Source organism: Aptenodytes forsteri, unplaced genomic scaffold (genome assembly GCF_000699145.1).
Source record: "Aptenodytes forsteri isolate BGI_AS27 unplaced genomic scaffold, ASM69914v1 Scaffold292, whole genome shotgun sequence".
Classification (NCBI taxonomy): Eukaryota; Metazoa; Chordata; class Aves; order Sphenisciformes; family Spheniscidae; genus Aptenodytes; species Aptenodytes forsteri.
In genome coordinates, this window is record NW_008795435.1 from 1567695 (window position 1) to 1589688 (window position 21994).

The 21994-nt window shown below is 36.8% G+C and overlaps 1 protein-coding gene across 1 annotated transcript in view; it reads right to left on the reverse strand.

Annotated features, from left to right (window-relative positions):
* Positions 1 to 19060, reverse strand: part of DGKB (diacylglycerol kinase beta) — a 331298-nt gene extending 312238 nt beyond the window's left edge. Inside the window, exon 1 of the mRNA XM_009281041.1 lies at positions 18991 to 19060. Within this exon, the coding sequence (XP_009279316.1) occupies positions 18991 to 19060 (70 nt within the window). The remainder of the gene's footprint in view (positions 1 to 18990) is intronic.
* Positions 19061 to 21994: the final 2934 nt, after the last annotated feature.

Here is a 21994-nt window from a genome sequence, read left to right on the forward strand (position 1 = left end):
TCATTTTCCAAGTTTCCAGAGACCTTAACTTTCTGATGATCTAAAAGGATAACTTCCTTTTACAGGAAATTACAGTCATAAGCAGAACCTTAACTTCTCCCAAATTTTTGTATTCATCATTAACTTGCTGATGAACATACTGAATGTTCCATAAGTTTGATTATTAAAAGTATTTAAATGTAGTAATATGTTAATAAAATAGTTCGATTTAAGCAAATAAAAAGAGGCAAGAGGATGATTAGAAATAAGTTCACTTAAAAACCTGGGGAACAATCTAGCTGAGAGGGAGCTACATTCCAATTTCAATGGAGTTACATTCCAAATAAATGAAAGAGCAAACCATTAGTGAACTTTGTGACTCAACTGCTTGTGGAGATCAGGCTTATTTGGTATACCTTGCCTTGGTTCAGGGAAAGTTGAAGAAAGGGAAAGTTGGTTGATTTACTGTAAGACATCAGAGACAGCAAAGAAAAGAAAAACAAAACTAGTCTTCAGGGACTTCAGAGCTTTGTCAAAGGAAGGTAAAGGAAATATTTTAGACTTTTTCCTTGCTTTTCAAGCTGGGTTCTTCCTTTCCTGTGTTATATCCTGTTTCAGAAATAGAAAAAGCAAAACATTTTAATACCTCTGTTGTAAAAACTCTGCTCTAGAGCATTTTAACCCAAGGAGTCTGCTCTTGAAAAAAGACATTGGAAGTCCTGGAGCCTGCCAGGCATGCAGTAAGTGCAATACACAGCAGACAGTATCTTATGAAAAGATCTATAACATTTCATCTCAAGGAAAGATAAACTCTAATATCTACGGGGATAAGCTGAGCAGTATGGTTTTCCTTAAACAACGGTACCATGCTTTATTAGAGCCTATCCTATGTTTTAAATACCACTGTATAGACAAACATAAAACAACCGTAAAACCAGAATTTACTGAATTCTATTTAGCAGGTAACATGCTTCCCTAACAAATACAATTAACAATAAATATAGGATATGTCTTTTTTATTTGGTATTTAGGATGATCCAAGCTGCGCTGTTCCACTCCTCCCGCAGCCCCAGCCCCATATGTTCTTGTTCATTCTCTTACAAGGTAAATTTTTAAGCTTGGATGGGGTCTCGGATTAACCATATATGAAAACTGTAGCCACATTTATGCTCAAATTTCTCACGGAGCAATGACTTGGTTTTGTTCTAATGCTTTTCTAACATTGTGTGCGCTTAGTAAAATAGAGCTTATCCCAGACTGCATTAAAAAAATGACAGGGGATAAATGACTTACTAGCTTTCAATATGTATGAGATCATGGCTTCAAGATAAGTCATATAATAACGACCCAGTCTCCTGAAAGTAGTGACGCACAATCGTCTGCACCATTAAGAAATATGCCAGACCCTTGTCAGAATATCTCAAGCTTAGTGTCACTCACAGATAGCAAACCAGAGAATATATTTATATGTGACACTAAAATAATATATGATTTACACCCCTTTTCTGTGTCTTCTACCAAACTCCCAATCGGAAAAAAAAAAAAAACCAACACCCAAGATAAGATATGGATATGAATATAAATAAAATGGCTAGACAGGAGGATAACTTATTTTAGACAATAAAGTAAAGGTTGAAATTTTTGAAGCTGCCTTCAGAAATGAGATCACCCAAATCAAAATCCTAAGGCAATACAGAAATCTCTCTTTAATGATTTTACTTATACTTAAATGTTACATTTACTATAAGACTGAGCAAACTATTTGCTTTTGTCCCATAAAAAACACCTGATAAAATTTTTAATAGAAATTTCCTTTGTTAAAAAGAAAACCAAATGCTTCAGTAGATAATGTATTCCAATAAACCTGATACAAATATTCTTTGACAATCAGATTTCACTTTACTTTTTTTTCCTAAGTAAAATATTGAAATATTTAATTCTGTAAGCATCCAAATGTTTCAAAAGGAACACCGCAATGTTTTGTTTTATCAAAAGAATTTGTTGTTCTGTGTGCCTACAAATGGCGCTATTATGTAAAGATACTCTGATTAGCTTGAATCAGGCACTGGAGGAATTCTAGAGCTCCTGAAATAAACTGAAAATAGACTCCAGCTGTGCTGCTGCACCAGTTTATTGCTCATTTCTAGCTTAGGAGTCTTTACACTATGCTGCAAAGTACAGCACAAGCATGTTGCTTCTCTGTGAAATTCCCAAACATGACAGCCTTTTATTCTTGTAAGAAGATCCAAGTCAGTGTCCACGAGACGGGTACACACACAGAGCCCCTTTTCGTTCTATGCAGGTTCTCAGTTTCACCCATGAGCATTCATTCCCTTGCCAAACAGGGTCGTAAGGACAGCCTTAAGCAGAAGTGGAGAGCTGTTTGTATGGGGACTGGACATGGCACTGCTGCAAGAGGATGGTGGAGAGATGAAGAGGGGAAGACGTGAATCCTGGCAGGGAAGGGGTGGAAATGGGGACACCCATCTGAAAGGGGTACGGGGGACAGTTGCTAACTGCTGCTGAGAGCATGAACAAGGAAGACAGCCTGCAGGCAGCCGGAGCTTCTCAAAAGCTCAACAAAGCAACATGGCTGCCAGCGCTGGACTCACGCTGCATACAGAAAACACACCATTTTCTTGCCATCGGAATTCAAGTCATTCCCTAGAAACTTTAATCACAAATACAACAATGTGCATCATATGGAGTTAATTGTAACCACAAAAAAGACGGAAAATCAGAATGAAGGCTTCCTATTCAGCCTGCTGTGTGTCCTGCAAAGGCATTGAGCACTTTACAAAGATCAAGAATTGACTTCTGTCCAATTTTAAAGGGAACAGCTATAATTCAAGTTGTTTAAAAGCTTGCATGTGACTCAGTAGATAATTTGAATACAGAAAAACAAATACATTTTTTATAAAGCATTACTTCTTACTTTTCTGAGAACACAATGAAAGAATTCTTCCACCGGAAGAATCTTCCACTGTGTATTTTTTTATTCTCGCCTTACCTTCTTCCCAGTTCTGTACCTTCTTCCAACTACTTATGTTTTATTCTTTATTCCAACCCTCACGTAAACCCTTGATCATTTCATGCATAGTACCTTGCTTCCCATTAAGCTTTCTTTCCTCCTTGTCTTTATTTTTATTTTATCCAAAATTTCTCCAATCTTCTTAATTGCTACTGCTTTTTTCACCTATGCCTCCTAACTACTTATGTTTTATTCCTGATGGCTACATACTTGCAATCTTTTAATCAAGATAACTAGCTAATGAAAATCAGACCTTATCTGCCTCCTTGTTCACTCTGTCCATGTTTGTACTTGATCTGCACCATTTTTTAAGGCAAAGGATTCATGTAATTTTAAAAGTGTACGATGTTCTGACTGTGATTAAAAACAGAAAAAGCATGATAAAATGAAATGGGATGGTCTTTTCAGAAGAAATACTGATAATGAATTAATTTCATAGAGAACAGTGACGCATACCCTGTACAAATTAACATTGTTAAAACAAAATTCAATTTTTATGAGTCAGGAAGACTTAAGATTAATTTTCTCAGGTTTTTCAAAACTCCAAAAACAGACTGCTAAAAAACGCTTACAAGTTTTAAGAGGCTATGTGAATTTCCAGACCTGCAAATGGAAATGGAACAGAACATTCTACACTACCCCTAAAATGACTGTTAGAATTGCTAGTTCAACAGCATTACCGCATAAAATATCAAAATGCAACTGGATGCCAACCAAAAAAGCAGTCTGAAAAATCTCGGCTCTGATAGCAAGCTCCAAAGCTATCTACTGATGGTCATTTGGCAAGGGCTGGGAGTACCCACTTTTGCAAAGCTCCATTGATCACTGAAGTTATGCAGCATAAGCCACTAGACCTTTATCTAAGACTAAATATGTATAGTGGGGTAGGAAGAAAACCAAACTCTAGCATATGTATGCAAAGAAAATATTTTTTTTCAGAATTATATGGAAGACTTACATTAAATTGAAAGCCAGTATCAGTAAAAGTGGGAACCTCTCCTGGTAAAGTGTTGTTTCATGAAAGATTAGGACAAGACTGATATTCTGCATAACTATTAACACTAAAAACTGATTAAGAAAAAAATGCATAATGAAAATAATAAAAATCTGCTATGATAAAGGACTTTGTTCTCCTCCTTTTGTGAAAGGGATGAAAATGTTTCTCATTTCTTCCATCTGTTTCATTTTTACACAACAATTATTGGTTTGTAATAACTAAACAGGTGGGAGAAATGGGAAGCTTTTTCATCCCTTTCACAAAAGGAGAAAGAAAATGAGGTAGAATCTACTCCTCAAAACAGAATTGGGCATTGAGACAGCACTTATGGAAGAGACTGAGCAGATAAACACAGACATTTAGTAAAACAATGCAGAAATCAAATCCCCAGAGGTGCTTCACAATCAGTAAAACAAAGCAGATGATCAACTCTTCTAAGCTAAAACTAGTTGAGAACTGTGGGCATATATTTTTTCTTATTATCACTCTTTATTTTTGAAAGATAGAGGTATGGGTATGTGGTCTGTAAGAAGCTTGGCCTAAAAACACTAGAATGCTATTAGAGACAAGTTCATAGTGATATATTAGCAGTCTGAATAAGAGGAGCACTTATAAAAACTCACCTGCTGTTATATACAAGACTAATCACAATTAAAAACCCTAACAGAGTTTGCCTTAATCACCACCTCAGAACACTACACATAGTACTCTTTGGCACTATAATTTGTGTAGCAGCCAGCAGCAAGTGAACACAACTTCTCTATCACTGGCAGCATGAACAGCAAACCCATATGAACAGAGCTCTTGTGTATAGCTGATTGCTACTACATGACTCCTAAAGGGGAAAAACAGGACATGACAAATTCTTTCTGCATGGGAGAGAACAACTTTCTGTACATATAGCACCTCAGGTGGGCACTCCTACCCAATAAAATTATGTCAGTCCTTACCTTAAATAACATCTTTCAGGATAAAAGCTAAAGTACACATCAACTGGCAAGTTTAACATACAAAAATGCAGCGACGTGATATATCCTTATTCATTAACCCAAGTTATTTAGAGCAGTTTATGCAGCTTTATTCACTAGAAGCAACACAACACTCAATAAGGTCTGACTCAGTTTCAAGCCAAAGACTTTCTGTAGTGCAGAGACCATATTGCTAGTTTCCACTAAAATAATTAAATGGAGATGTGATTATAACCCATTGTGCATAATTATGCAAAATTTGGTATTGCTTTTTACGTCAAGACAGACCCTGAATAAAGATTAACATTTTTGTGCCTGGAACCCTTACAATACTTTTCAGATGCATGCCTCCCAGGGACAGGATGCTAAGCTGTAGAGATGACTGGATTTGTTGGGGGGGGTGTTGTTTTGTTTGGGGGGCAGGAGGGAAGGGGGTGTTGTTAGCCAAAGATGCTACACAGGTGTTGTGGCTAGATAACAAAAAGGGAATGGAAAAAAGGAGGGGAAAAAAAACCCCAAACCCTCACGTTCTTATGAAAGCTGTTAATGATAGGAAAACCACAAAATTTAAAGTAAACTTATTCAGGTTATTTTTAAAAATATGAGATTGGATAACTTTAAGCTCCAATGTGCACACAGAGCTGCAGAGTATTTATTTTAAGAGTAGAGTCTGTCTTGGAGAGTTTGCAATTTGAAGAGCAGCTTAGTAGTCCTCCTACATAATCAGTCATTACATCTCTAGAACGCTATTAGAAGGAAGTGCTACTCTGGCACTTGCTTCTTGAAACCTAATCCAGAAAAACTTCAGTGCATGCTTTAATTTACACATAGTTACACTAGGAAATACTTCAGAATGTGCTTTTGTACCATTTGGGACAACTTAATTACATTTTGTCATTTTTCTGTGGATCCCTTAAACTCCCAGAATCCTCTTAAAGCACTGATAATTTAAAATTATATCCTAGTGTCATATACTGTTTGGAGATATCACGGTCCTCTTTGGAGGTATCACATGTTAGACCGTAGCTGCAATAATGAGCTTGGACTTGACGAGCAACGTGACAAAATTCATTGTGTCTGAAGCAAAATATAAGAAAATGGTTCTATACTTAGAACAAAACAAAGGAATATGAAATGTATCAGTATTCCTTTAACTATTAGCTCATTCCTAATTAACTAACATCTTATCTACTAAAATAATTCTAAATGAATAATCATTTCTGATTTATTCTAGAATAAGAGCACCTCCAAAGGGAATGCAAGTGGCTTATTTCAAATTCCAGTTTGAGTACTTATTTGGATTCACCCTCAGCCAAAATTAGCTAAATAAGTAGTCAAGCTTTAGAATCAAAAATAATAGCACTTGTGCACATTTTCACAGATTTTAATAATAAAGAATTTATAGAAAAACTTCTACAGGGCTCTCTACAGAAGACAGAATAGTTATCTTAGAGTAATTTAAATCATTGCTACAAGATAAAATTTGGCTAGCCACTAAGGTTCTACTTGAATTCTTTTCTTTCTGCCCCAGGTCATTCCTCTCAATCTCACCATTTGTTTTTCATAATTTCTTTTAAATTATTTTTATGACCGAACACCCAAATGTCAAATAAGAATTTCCAAATATCAACCTTAAGGTACTGAGCTCTGTTTTGGCTCGTCTGCTGTTCTGACTCTTTAGAAGCCTACTTTAATTTTGTGCTAATTGACTCTTTCTGAGATCTGTTCTTCCCTCAGTTTCCTTAAATCACTCAATGCATTACCCGAGTTGTAAAAATAGCACGGATCCATGAATTTTGGTCTACTCCAACTTTATTTGAAGCCATTTGGGTTTTTTTGTTTTCCCATGGCTTAATTTTCAATTATTTTTATAATTTTCTCCCCTTCAGGACTTTCATCTTTTTCATCCCAGCAACTCTGAATCTCCTATATTCATGCTGCTAAAATAGTACAGTTACCATCTATTTGTAACCTTAGTTCAAAACTAGAGTAATGTACTTATCTTGCCACTCACTCTTTTTCTTTGCATCTCTTCAATCTGCTTTCATCATCTCTAGTATCATTTCAGTAATTTCTCAAACTCTTAGAGCCTATCCAGCACTGAAGTGCCTCTGTTCAATAAGCACTCAGACACATACTTAGTATATAAACTGTCTTCCCATCCTCCTCTCATAACTGTCTAAAATTTTCACTGTGTTTCCTTCCATTCATTTCAACCTCTACAATATATAGGCTCTTATACAATATACAGACTATGCTTTCTTCCAAAGCAGTGACGTCAATAATGACTGCCAGGGTCTTCAATTAATCTGTTCTGATACAGGTAAGGATGCTAGATTCTGTCCCATCTCTGCAGTGAATTTCAAACATAAATAATGTATTAAAAGTAGAAATGGCCCTCTACTTGGGGTGGGGGGGGGAACCCACGAACAAACAAAAAAAAAAACCCAACAACAACCAAACAACAGTTAACAAAGCATTTTAAAGCTATTTGGTATGCCTTCATGAATGAAAATATCTATTACTAGGCCAGGTAATTCTGGGAAATACATTCTTCAAAACAAATCCATTATCAATAACTATCATTAATGCTACAATTAATTTGAGTGTCTCTAACGCAAATTATTTATAATCTTTTATGTTGAAAATAAAATCAAGAATTTATATTTTCAGAAACTATGCAAGAAAATATTATATTGGAATTTCATCACAACATCTTTTCTCAATATTCTATTCTGGGTTTAATAAAATTATAAACCACACAAAATCTAATCTGACAAAAAACAAATTTAATGTCAGTAATGTCCTCAAAAAGCCATTACATTTTGCAATGCAGCCAACAAAATTATGTAGTGACACTCCGTAACACCCATTAAAAATCTTCCAAAGCCACACAAAAAGCAATGTATTTTTAGTGCTTGAAAAAACAATGAAAACATACGTAATTATAAGCACATTTAAAATTTTTGCTTCTTTTAATTGGCAGAAAACAACGGAGAGGAATGCAAACCAGGGCCCTTCAACTCCGACAAATGGCACAGGGAGAGAGGCCTTCCGACACCATCAGGCAGCCCTAAGCCCACTCTTTTTCAAACAGAGGCCTCTGATTCTCTGTTTGAACCATCAAGAGCAACCTATCTCCTGTTCTCAAGAGCAGTAAGGAAGGCAGCTTTGGTTCCTTTCTTCAGAAATCCAGGAGAGGCAGAACAGTGTAAACAGTAACGCTAATAGCAAAGTATATTTTTTCAGTGAATGAGTTGGATGAGCAGCTTTCCCCTTCTCTCTTCAGTCATATGAAGCTTTGCTGGGCTGAGGGGACCTGCTATGAGCTACTGGTTCTTTGAGTTCGAATCCCATAAAAGCAAAGAGGGATCGTCCTTTCTCTCAGAGCTATTTTTTTCAGTTTGTCTGATGAGTCATGGATTCTCATCATTTGAATTACACTTTCAAGCTCTTCTATAGAAACACAAGGACTAAAAATATACGCTTTTAATGAGAGCTGAGGTTCTGCCACAGCCACATGGCTCCCCAATTAGTCCATTCTCCCTTCGTTTTGTTTCTTCAAGGCTTGGTGAACTGTAATTCTCTGTTTGTGACATCAGGCTCATTTCCACAGCAACCAACTGAATTATCCCCCCAATCTTTGTAATAGGGAATAAGCAACAGGAACAGACGAACTCTTAAGAAACAAAAGCTTCTCACTGTTTACATGCAAATGTCCATAGAAACAACCAAACAATAAAGAAAAAGAAATACGGAAGATACATAGAAACACAGAAACACAGGAAATGTAACAAAGGCATAATCAATGTTTATACATTTTACGGTATATAAATACACGTTCAGTAATTTTATGACTGTATGTCAGTCAACATACAACACGTGTTCAACACCAGTAGCAGCTGATGCTGCAACAACAGGCATTAATGACTGGCAGTGTATATCTGTGCAGCTTCAATTCTAGAAAGAAATCATTATTTTTGACAGAGGAAACAGAAACCAAGGTGAGATGACACCATTTGCCTTTCAGGATTCTAAGACAGGAGGTATCGCTGCCAGCCACCACACACCACGGATCCCACAGCCACAGAAACTTGAGAACTAGGGTTTCTATTTTGGACTTTGTAGGAACTCTTTAGATTTGCTTCTTGCAATAATACCCCTGAAAATGGAAATGCCTAGGCATTGACTTTTCCCCTAAAGACTTACTCATAATCCCCTTTTATTGCAACAAAGGCCCAGCATTTGGGAGCCCGACTATATTATTTAAGAACCATGGGTCTATCTGCATGTCTAAGAGTTAACACAAGCTCTGTTATTATTGGCAGTGCTAGTGCTCTGGCTAACTTAATCTTTCCCAGATACTTAAACAGCCACTATGCCCTCAGTGGAAACACTGGAAACTTAGTAGTGTAATCTAGAAAATAATATGATTATCCTAAAAATAAAGGTCAAACACTATGCAGTCTCAGCACAACCAATTCAGTATCTGTATTGTATTGAACTGTTGTGTTTCACTGCTCAGTGAGACTGAGTAAACATTACAATCTTCTCCCGGTGTTGCGATCACCTTCTCTCCCTCATTCTCCCGGATGAAGGAGATGTGCAAGATGGTTTCAAGTAAATTACCATCTTCTAGTGAGGCCACCAAGCGCTCGTGATGACGGGACAGTGTCATATTCATCACACAGCAAGCATGGCCAGTGCCTCTCTGTGCTCAAATGATGGGTTTGTAATAACAGTCTTTTCTAACAGTATTTTATCTCTGGAGTCTGGGATCAATGCAACTTGGTGCTATTTAACAGGCTGCATCAACTTTTTCCTTCTCTAATTCCTCTAACATTTCTTCCATGAGATCTAAATAGGTACAAAACTTTGACACTTCCACTAGCTTTCCTAAAATGGATGAATAAAGTGTGTCAGCACTAGCACAACTGAGACCATTTGCTCCATAATACTTTTGTTACCCCTAAATGAAAGTTGCAAGTTTCTGAGCCATCATATTTTTGACCCTGCCACTCAATCATTCAGGAACCAGAAGCAGTTCTTTAGGACAGGAATTGAAGCTAAAAACAGCTGGTGCTTCATTGAACTGATCCTACTCTGGACCAATCTGTCAACATCTTTAAAAATTTTGAATTACAAGTTTATTCTAAAGGCCTATTGCCTTCTTTGTTTTTACTAAATGGACTAATTCTCTTTCTGTTATATGACCTCTTGCTAGCAGCCTCCAGTCAACAGCATGCAGCAGCAACAGTAGTCTTGCATTTTGCTGGCTATAATCCCTTTATATCAGAACTCCTGAACAAGTCAGATATTTCTGGGAGCATCCTCTGTTCTGCAGAGGAATAGGGTATCTTACAAACAGCAGAGTACATCCCAATTTTGCCATCTCATAGTCACAAATGCATATAAATTCACTATTTTCTTCTCTTAAAACATGTCTCCCTGCAGCTAGCATACAAAGTTTCTTAAAGTCAGAAAACAGGGGAGGATTCCTGAAATTAGCTAAGACATGAACATAATACTGTAATAAGATTACTTTTAGGATTCTCAAAAAGTGACTCAATGTGACTTTACTTTGCGCCATTACTGCGTACAATTCAAATAAAGTTCTAGGAAAGCCATTAGTTCCTAAAAGATTGTTTTAAATTAGAATATATAGTAGCCTGAGGGGGACTGAAAGGACTCAAATGCATTTGCCTTTGTCATGAAATAAAGTAACTCCTGAATAATTTGATAGAACCTTTAGTCAAAGTAAGGAGGTCAGCACACTCTTCTGCATTGTCCCTTTCCCTAAATAGCCTATTGTACTTTAAACAAGTTGGATGCCCTTCTTCAGTACAGGCATGGAAGCAGGAAACAAGTTCTGCATACACCTGAGTATCCCACCTGACTGCCATGAGAAGGTTCCTCCTTACTCACAGTTGTGAACAGAGTCAATATGACACCGTTTACCCTAGACAGATTAACTGGAGAGTTGACTGGCTTCTGTTTGGGTAAAAACACCTCTGCTAGTCATAGATAGGCATATATCATGGCAGGAACACTAAGCATTTTAAGTCATTAGAAAGCCCACCTCAGAGATCCAGATTATACTGTATTACTGTATGTTTATCAGCTTTTTTTCCTTCAGAAATGCTTGGCTTATCATACTTATGTTACATTCTCTTCAAGACCTAACGCAGAATTCCTGATGAGAGAAAGGAAAGAAATCCACCATTACTTCTGCAGCTGACATTTGTGCCCAGCTCTCCGCCCCCCACAACAACTTCATCTATGAAACAATCTTCAGAGGCCAAGTCCCAGCTATGAGTTGTTAAACGAAAAATAAATTTACAACTTTGTATCTTTTCTATCCTGGATTTCCATCTAACACAAGTCAAAGTTGGATCCAATATCCTCACTAGTGCAGACTACATATAACCACCTTCCTTTGGACAGAGTTCAGCTTTTTTTAAGAATAAATCTGACTAGAGCCTAAACCTATAAGATATCATATGTCTATCCCATTTTCTCTAAATTGGTACAACACAGGAATGCGCACTAGGGATTTAAACTCACAGATCTTAAGAAAAAAAATTACAGTGTTGTATCAATAAGCATAGTTCATAGTTCACCTCTTAGAATAACTAAAGCGAGTGCCCCATCAAACCCTTGAGTGGGACTCCAATTTCTCTTAGTCAGATTTTTAGTCCCCAGTCACAGACTCAGAACGAGGAGTCAGACTCCACAAATCATCAAATGGCCCCTTCTTCTGGCCACTCCATCCCCAACAGGCCTTGCATGCAAAGAGGGGATCTCTCACTAGACTCATTCTCCTTCTCCATGAAGTTCTCCAAGTGCATGGGATATTGTACAGGCAGCGCTGGCAGACCCCATCTTTCAGCCAGCCTGACAGGCTCTGACAAAACTTTATGAAAACTTAATTTCCTCCATCTTTACTAACAGCAGCAGAAACACCATACTCCTAAAATCCAATACTTGGGGTAAAACCATTCTCAGTAATCGCCAGCAATTTTCTCTCTCCACTTTCCAAACAGCCAAAGCCAGCTGGTTTTAGCAATCTGTATTCTTTGATGAGGCCTATTCCCTCATTAGAATTAGCACAATTCCATGTGGCACTAGAAGCCTGGGACCCTCTGAGGGATTGCGTAATGGCCCATAGCTGCTGGTGACCAGCTGCCACATGTATGAAGTTCCCCGCAGGTTATCATTTATATCCATTGTAAAAGAAAATCTTTTCCATCTGTGAGGGCCACAGAATCAAACCCACCCAAGAGTCTCTGGCAACTTAATTCTGGACCAAAACTTCTGCTGACCTTCCTGTTTCTCTTCAGATATCTTTTTCACAAGTTCCTCTTTCCTGTTCCCCTATAAAATTCTTACACTGTCTAGTTCTTGCAGTAGCTATTGATGCTACATCAAAAGATGCTGCAGCTGCTGATGCTGTTCCTGTTCTCACAGCCATTTCAGTAGCACTCCAACATCTATTTCTATCTTCAGGCTGTGACAGTCTGCCCAAGTTCTCCTCCACCAGCCTGGGAAAAATTCACTGCCAAAAGTTTTGCAAAAAGTCTTTTTCAGGCTTTTTCCTCAGGGCACATTTTGTTGACAAACTCAAAAGGACAACACAAAACCAAGCTATTTCCCCAGAGTGCACATGCTGCCAGAGCTCAGAGGCCTTTTCCTCCGCCTCTCTCCACCCACTAAGGGAAGGGCAGACCTTCCTTCTTTCTTTTAAAGCCTAGCTGAATCATGAAACAGTCTTGCTTTAACTGTTTCCAATCCCTTCAATATTTTCTCACTTGCTTTTGGACCAGGATCCTCTAAATTTCCCTTAACATACAATTTGGAGTATAATAGCCATAAAACTTCATTTAATAAAAAGGAGATTCAAAATTCATTTAATAAAAAGGATACAAAAAACCCTGTCCAAACTAATCAAACTTACCATACAGATAATAATCACAATGAAGCTATTTATACTGTTTCTTTCTAATGTCCTTACAATTCAGGCTGCTGTTAGGAATAGTACAGAACTACGCATATACTTGGTACTATACAGTTTAGAAGAAACAGCCTCTGCCTGAAAAGTCCTGTATGTACATTACCCTATGCACTTTAAGTGACATTTTTATGCAGAAAAGCCCCTGCATCTTTTTGCCTTTTTTTCCCCACAGCCAGCATTAATCATGAAATCTAAAGGAGAAAAAAAATGTAAATTTTCTTCTCTTGAGTGCATGCATTTCCCTAGAATCTTCAGGATTCGGTGTGGGTTACACATTATTGTTGTTTTTATTATTGTTATTATTACTACTATATAACGAGCACACCAGTTATCTCAGTTCTCTTTCTTTTCACGTATTCTTCTGAGGCATTTTAAAACAAGGCACAGATCTAATGCCAAATATTTTCTACTATTCTCTCTTCAGAACAAGAGGAGAGAGGAGATGTTTAATTTGACCAGCAAGGAGGACACAGAAGAACTGTCTTTGGAAATAATTATTCTTCCAAAAACCACACACACGCATATTAGCTGCAAAGAGCCAAAGTGTTAGGTAATATGCTCTTTGAATTCTAGAAATACACTTTTCTTCTTTTTAAAGTAATATTTAAACTGTTCCAAAAAATTCATTTGAAGCCCCAAATTATTTAAGTTTCATTTAAAAAAGGAGATTCAAAATTCATTTAATAAAAAGGATACAAAAAACCCTGTCCAAACTAATCAAACTTACCATACAGATAATAATCACAATGAAGCTATTTATACTGTTTCTTTCTAATGTCCTTACAATTCAGGCTGCTGTTAGGAATAGTACAGAACTACGCATATACTTGGTACTATACAGTTTAGAAGAAACAGCCTCAAAAGGAGATTCAAAATTCATTTAATAAAAAGGATACAAAAAACCCTGTCCAAACTAATCAAACTTACCATACAGATAATAATCACAATGAAGCTATTTATACTGTTTCTTTCTAATGTCCTTACAATTCAGGCTGCTGTTAGGAATAGTACAGAACTACGCATATACTTGGTACTATACAGTTTAGAAGAAACAGCCTCTGCCTGAAAAGTCCTGTATGTACATTACCCTATGCACTTTAAGTGACATTTTTATGCAGAAAAGCCCCTGCATCTTTTTGCCTTTTTTTCCCCACAGCCAGCATTAATCATGAAATCTAAAGGAGAAAAAAAATGTAAATTTTCTTCTCTTGAGTGCATGCATTTCCCTAGAATCTTCAGGATTCGGTGTGGGTTACACATTATTGTTGTTTTTATTATTGTTATTATTACTACTATATAACGAGCACACCAGTTATCTCAGTTCTCTTTCTTTTCACGTATTCTTCTGAGGCATTTTAAAACAAGGCACAGATCTAATGCCAAATATTTTCTACTATTCTCTCTTCAGAACAAGAGGAGAGAGGAGATGTTTAATTTGACCAGCAAGGAGGACACAGAAGAACTGTCTTTGGAAATAATTATTCTTCCAAAAACCACACACACGCATATTAGCTGCAAAGAGCCAAAGTGTTAGGTAATATGCGCTTTGAATTCTAGAAATACACTTTTCTTCTTTTTAAAGTAATATTTAAACTGTTCCAAAAAATTCATTTGAAGCCCCAAATTATTTAAGTATGGCGAGCAGATGAAGAAAGGTCTTAAACTGGAAGTATAAAGTTGCCTTGAATTGAGCTCAAAAATAATTCGGTAAAACAAAATTATGGATATTCCTTGGATTAATGTACTGGAAAACATTCACTTACTATTAAGTCCTGAGTGTCACTTAGAGGGAAATGTTTTGTGATTAGGAACAAGTGGTGAAGAACCCATTCTCCTTTGCGGTTCAGTTACATCTATGGAAATTGGGAAAAGCTGGTATGTATTCAGGAAAGAAATTTTACATTCAGGGTTTGTGTTCACCAGACAATACACTTGGATAAAGCCAAGAACCATACCATAAATATGCAATGAAGACGACAGGCAGACAAGATGTGGTAGGAACGTCTCAGTGGGATACCAAGGACAGTATCTTCCACACAGAGCTAGGCACAGGCCTTGTTTGTTTAACTATACTTGCAAAAGTAGACAGGCTATCATCAAGCTGTCAGAAGATGAATTCAAAGTGGAACTACACTGAACTGGAGGAAAGCGTCTTTCAGTCAGAAAGCAGAAAGCACATGTCCCTGTCCGAGCACAAGAATCCATGTGAGGAGTTTAACGGGCTTTATAGTGAAAGGTTCACACACCTACTTTGGTGACTAAAAAGGGGATTTAGGCTGAATTCAGACGTCTAAGCCCAGGACAGCTGGATCTATAATGTCCACACTCAATCAGCTGCAGTTCTGCACCTAACGTTGGAAGTACTTTAAGCTTATTATCTGTGCAGCCTGTGTCTCAATATAGTTTGAAAATTCCTTTATGTGACTAAAGTCAGTTGATGCAGAAGAGAAGCAAGTCATCTAGACTCCTCCTAAGTTCTGTTACAGTCTAAAGATAAGAAGAGGCACTTAATTCCTCTCTTAGAACCTGGATGGACCCATTCTCCTGCTATTCACAGAAACTGTAACACTTGCAGATGTGACTGATTTCAGCAACGTCTGGCAGCAACAGACATCTTCATAAAGCAGTTGGAAATGAGACAGGCTTGCCTTCTGGTTAGGGGAAAGACTGAGGATATGCGTTCAAACTGAGGTTCAACCTCAAAAGACTCAAACCGAAATCCCTCAACTCCTACAAATGTGCCCTGTCTGCTAGTGTCCTGAAGATCATGGAAGATCATCTCCTGTGGTGCGAACCCACGCTGGAGCAGGGGAAGAGAGCGAGGAGTGATAGAGCAGCTTGGTGGGCACCTGCCATCCAGCCAAGGTGAATCCACCACAGTTGTACAAAAGTAATTCTGATATCAGCAACCTCATTACATAGATGTGACTATCAGCCACTAAGAGGATGATCCAAAGTCACTGACATCCAAGGTAGACGGATTTTTGGGAGACTCTGTTCTTTGTTCCAGTACTCACTTTAGGGCTAAATTTTGTAAATTCAAGAAAGTGTATCTGTTAAAAATTTCCATAGTTAAAATAATGTTGTAATTTAGGTAAGATTTATGAAGTCTATACACCAAACTGAATGAAAGGCAGAGCAAATGACACCCCCACATATCAGCAGGTGAGCTGAAAACAAATCACTTCACTATAAATTCCCTACTGTATTCCAGAGTCCTTCAGTGAAACCCACTCCTTAGCACAAGGCAAGGCTGGGGGCTCATCACCAACACTTGTTGGCAGGCAACTGCCACAAAGTCAAAACTCCCTACAGTGTTACGTTCTGACACCCAGATCATCTCTCCTTCCTGCAGGAGACCCACTGGCACCTCAAGTCACATGCCGGAGAGAAGTGTGCAATGCCTTTTTTTTTTTTCTTCTTCTGATCAATAAATCAAACTCTACCAAGCCAGCTAAACTCTATTAGAAATTTGGCGATTTTTCAGTTCACTATCTTGCCATGTTCAACAAAGACAATGAAGTAGCAAAGCAATTATATACTCAAACTTCATAAAATTCCACATAATTTAATCACTGTATAGTAATGAGTAAGGGCATCTACTGTCACAACATTTTGTATCTCTGCATGTTAGACAAAAATGTATCAAATTCAAAAATATTGGATCCAATTAAATATTTTTTAATTGCATTTTAAAGTCTTCAATCACACATTTAAAGATACTGCTATTCAGTCATTTAGCAAAATTAAATTGGACGGCTCAGAAATTTAAAATAAGGCCCATATCTGGGTTATATTCCCTTGGCATTATATATCAAAGTCTATATACCATTAACGATTTTTTTTCTAATTGCCTCAGAAATTGAAGTATTTATACAAAGATGCACACATTTCACATTTTCGAACAACTAACATCCTTCTATTCCAGACAAGGAGAGAAAGCTTCGAAGACACCATGTGTTTCTTTTACATAGACACACAAACCTGAACACAAACAAATACAAGCAATTTCACCAAATACTTTATCCTGATACCAACAGTTCTATTAAAGCAATGGCTCTGAACTATGGAGTGCACAAGAAGTGCTGGAGGAGCAAAGGGAAGCAGAAAGAAAAGGAATATATTAAATGCCTTTTTTTCCCCCCCCCATAAGGAAGACAACAAATATTTTGGCAAACGCTGCACATTGAAGGCTTAAATTATGAGAATGCATAGAAAAAAAAATTTTTAACTGTTCTCTCTCTATTAGAAGTCTTCAATTTCTGGTATTGAAAAAATTAATGAACAATCATTTTTAAATATTTTCCCAGGAAGAAGTAAATATTTTCAAAAGTTTTGTTTTTTTTTTTAAACTGCTATACTATGTTTACTATCCGTTTGGTGATGTAATTTAAAAGAAGCAAGCTTACTCACATCAAATGTGAAATACAAAATTTTCTTTGAAATGGTCTCTGAAGGCAACGGAACATCAATACAAAATTTGGATGTGTCCTTTTTAAGCTCCATGTAATTGCATACTGTTTCCTCTTATTTAATGTTTCTGTATGTTACATACAAATAAAAGAACTACTAAAATGCATGGATATTTTCATTTCTCAGACTCATACCAGATCTTTAAGGCCTTCTTTTAAGGAGGAGGTCCTAACTGATTAAATACTGGACAGGTATCAATGTCTCATATTCCACTATGAAATGACAAACAAAATAGCTCCTTACTTGGTAATATCATTAAGGATTTAAAGCAGTATATGGAGCAAATTTGCTTCATCTCTACAGCTTATCCTTTGAGACAAGAAGGTGGCATGGGGAAGAAACATGCTTTGTTAATAAATAGAATACTTTCAACTTTTTCTACAGCAATTGTAGAAAACTGAGACTCAAATACATCTGTTCCAGAAAGCATCATGTAAATATTTCTACCTGATTTTTTTGTTGTTGTTGTTGTTCAATAACATTGCATTATTAGAAGTATCATTCATGGCTTACCTTGATATCATGAAAATATTATGAATCTCAATCACGTTCCAGTGGAATGTACTATTAAAGTTATTAAATTTTATGATTATTCTGTTAGATGACTACATTGAAACACAATTAAGTATACGCTGTCATGTCATAGGCACAAAAAAACTACCAAACAATCAGCAGTCTTCATTTTACCTTATATGCAAGTGTTTCCTTTAGTAATAAATCAACAACATTCATAAATCATATGAGATTTTCTCAGTTTTTAAAAATATAAAATTTAGATTACCTATCATACAGGAAAACTTCCTAAATGTTCTTGACCTTTTCCAGTTCAGTTCTGTATCATACAGGAAAACTTCCTAATGTTCTTGACCTTTTCCAGTTCAGTTCTTATCAGGCGTCATAAACTGTCTCCTAAATCTAACTTCTCATGTTCGGTACCTGTTCTCTAAGCACGTCATTCTGAGCCATTTAAGTTGCTCAGGCAACTTAAAGGAAGTTTTGCCTGAGCAATAACTAAAGAACTGGTTCTTCAGCTTAGAGAGTTTTTTGTTTCCTGCTCTTTCACAGGACAACTCTTCCTTCGCATTGTTTATAGTATTAGAAACATCTTCATACTGAACACCTAGATGTGTTTCTCCTGGAATCTCCATGTTTCCTCCATGACTGAGCCAGTTTCTTTTTAACTACAAACCCCACTCTAGTGGCCTACAAATTGTTATGGTGAATTTAAGGGAGCAAAGCCATAAAGATACGCTCTCCAAATACCCATAGTCACATAACCCTTAGTCAGTCTACATGGTACCATACTGGATAATAATTGTTCAGTAAAAAAAGTTACAGACCCCAACTGTTTTTTTTTTTTCCTCTCCAAAGAACCTATCTTTTGGATTAAAAAACATAAACCATAATTAAACCTCTTACTTTACAGGGAATAATATCAGTAATACAATAATATTATTATATTATATTCTGCATTCAAAATATTCTTAATTTTTAATTAGCCATAAAATCACATATTTTAAAAATTACTTACATTCCGCATATTTCTGAAGCTGAGAGAACTCTCCAGGACTTAGGTTAACCCACTTCTCCTGGCTCGTCATACTGGCAGTAAGGGTCCTCGTTAAATATCAGAAAAACATTCCCTTTGACCCAGGTGATATAAACTCCATAAAGACTCGTAGTTTCAGTTCACAGTGCTTGGAGACTGGAGAGATGGCATCAGTCTATGCGGATGAAGTTTTTGATGCTACGAACTCTTCCCAATGTGTTGGTTCAGTGGTGAGTTACAGCACTGTTAAAAGAAGATCAAGCATTAGAAGCACAAATACCAGTTTTATTATTGAAGTAATTGTAACTGATAAATATTTTCTTACATACAGTTTTGCTCAAAATCTTTCCATACAATATTTGTCCATAAATAGTTTTATATGTATTTCCAAATTTTATTTTTATAATTCCAAATGCTTATGTGCAGCACTGATAATCAAAAATTATTGATTGTTTATGATCAAATTGTATCTGGACAACTTGTGTGGGAGTGTTTCTGTTTCAGTAACAACCACTGCAAAAGTAGATACTATCTATCAGTAAACTTAGTTCCCTATGATTTTAAAATGGGATCCAGGTAACTGGGTTTGTATCCAATTACGTTGTTGTACAGTCCTGTGTGGCCTTGTCAGAAATGTTCTGAAGCTTCTAACTCCCTGTACCAAAAATGAAATGGATTCTGCAGTTTGGTGAGAAATTCACATAAGCGCTATATGAATATTAACTATTCTAACAAAATAGTAGGGGTTTGATTTCTAGAATGTCACAACATTACTGAAGTCACTACTGAAAATCAAATATAACTGTTGGCAGTTTGATTTCTGTCACAACATTACTGAAGTCACTACTGAAAATCAAATATAACTGTTGGCACCATTGCAATGCAAATCAGGAAGGAAAAAGATCAAACTGTGGGTGCCATCTCATTCTGATTTTATGCAGTTTTTACCTCTGTAGGACAGACCTTACAATAGTAGGGGTTTGATTTCTAGAATGTCACAACATTGCTGAAGTCACTACTGAAAATCAAATATAACTGTTGGCACCATTGCAAATCAGTTCAGGAAGGAAAAAGATCAAACTGTGGGTGCCATCTCATTCTGATTTTATGCAGTTTTTACCTCTGTAGGACAGACCTTACAAAGGCAATGCATTACCAACACCACTCCTTGCACAACAGGTAGGATACTTTTCATCTAATTTTAGCCATCTAGAAGTCAGGTACCTCAACCGAGATTGTCATCTAGGGCTCTCTCTTTAATCAGTAGAAAGAGACAGGTGGCCCAGACAGCAATTAATCCCTCCAGTTTCAACATAATCTTAAAATGTGATGAATTGCCTTCTTGTGGTATTTATCTTCCGCTATTGATTACAGAGGTTGCCTAGATGACAAGTTTAGGCTTGTAGAAGCTAATTTTAGACCATAACTGGAATCTCTTTATATGCCTAGCAATGTGTCATTTACAAGGGTCAGATTATAAAAAAGAGCGAAGGAAAAATTCAGACCAGAAGAGACTGACACAGTAATGGAAAGAGTGCTAAGGAGGAAGATGTTGGCAGCTAGGAGAGGAGAGAAAAAGGAGCAAAATGTCATTAGGGGGGAAGAAAAAAAAAAAGAAATAAGAGTAGCTAGTAACAGAAGCATATGAAGAAAGATACAGTAACCCCATGATAGACAACATCTTTTTTTTTTGCTGTCTCACATATATGAGTATCATTCCTGAACAAAGAAATTTGGGAAGAAAGACAACTTAGTCCCAGAGCATGCTTCCATTGCTCTCAGGCTCTTCCTGATGAATGATTTGTGTATATGTACCTATATTATGAGCAAGTAAGGTTATCCAAATACCACAACTGTGCAGACTACTTGGCAGCTGCCTTGTCTTTTTAGAATTGAACCAGAAGAGATTCCTACGCTCTTCATCTCCTCAAGTTAGAAAAAAACATAACGATAAGTTAGAAGAGGCAACATCTAGAAACACTGATTGAACAAATAACAAAAACTAATAGGAGCATGGAGATTGGGATGGAAAAAGCAACATTAATGTGGATAATGTTGGCCAAGTGCAAGGCACATCGGCCCTCATACAGCAGTGAATTAATGTCAGTGCCAGAAAAAGGGCAGTAACTAAAAAAGCTAAAAGTGATATTCAATAAGAAAAACTATCATTCTGTCTTGAGAACCTCTTATTTACAAGAAGAGAAAATAACTATGGTCAATGGCAACATTTTAATCAAATTAGAGATGTTTCATTTCTGGCAGTTGATTAGATTGTATTGAAGACAGTTTTATTTCTTCAAATAGATATATTTTTCTTATATACTTGACAACTGATTAGGTTTTACTGAAAATGGTTTTGTATTTGTATAGCTGATTTAATAGAAGCAAAATTTTCTACCACAATTTCGTCCAGTATTACTTTCTGTATTCCTAACTACATTAGCTTCATTACCTGTAAAAGCTAACATTGCTGAATGCTGTTAGAGATTATCTCAATTATTTAATATGAGTATTTGTGATAAGCAGCCTATCATTAGAATTGCTATCACTAGCAAGGTAAAAACTGCTGTGCGCTCTAAACTGATCAATCTATTCATGTCCAATACCTTTAGCTGACCACTGTCTATAGGGTTTGCTGTATACACACTACATAGGCAGCGTAAATGGATATTCTCCCATTGACTTCCCCTTCTCCAACTTCAGATCTAAATGAGCACCTCTGATATCCTTTCCCCCTTACTAGACACCCAGGGTCTACTGCCTACAAACAGTGTTGCAAGAAAAGGTACATGACCTGAATGAGATGAGAGCAATGGAAAAAATTTAGTATGGGCATGGCAGTCCACAGAAGATGTAGCCTGCGTGTACGCCAGCAGAGTTATCATGGAAGATACAACAGAGTTTAAGGCTACATTATTATCTTGGAAAACTACTCCAAATGCAAGTTCCTTCCTTTGAAAGGGAAGACTGGGGGGGGGTTCTAGTG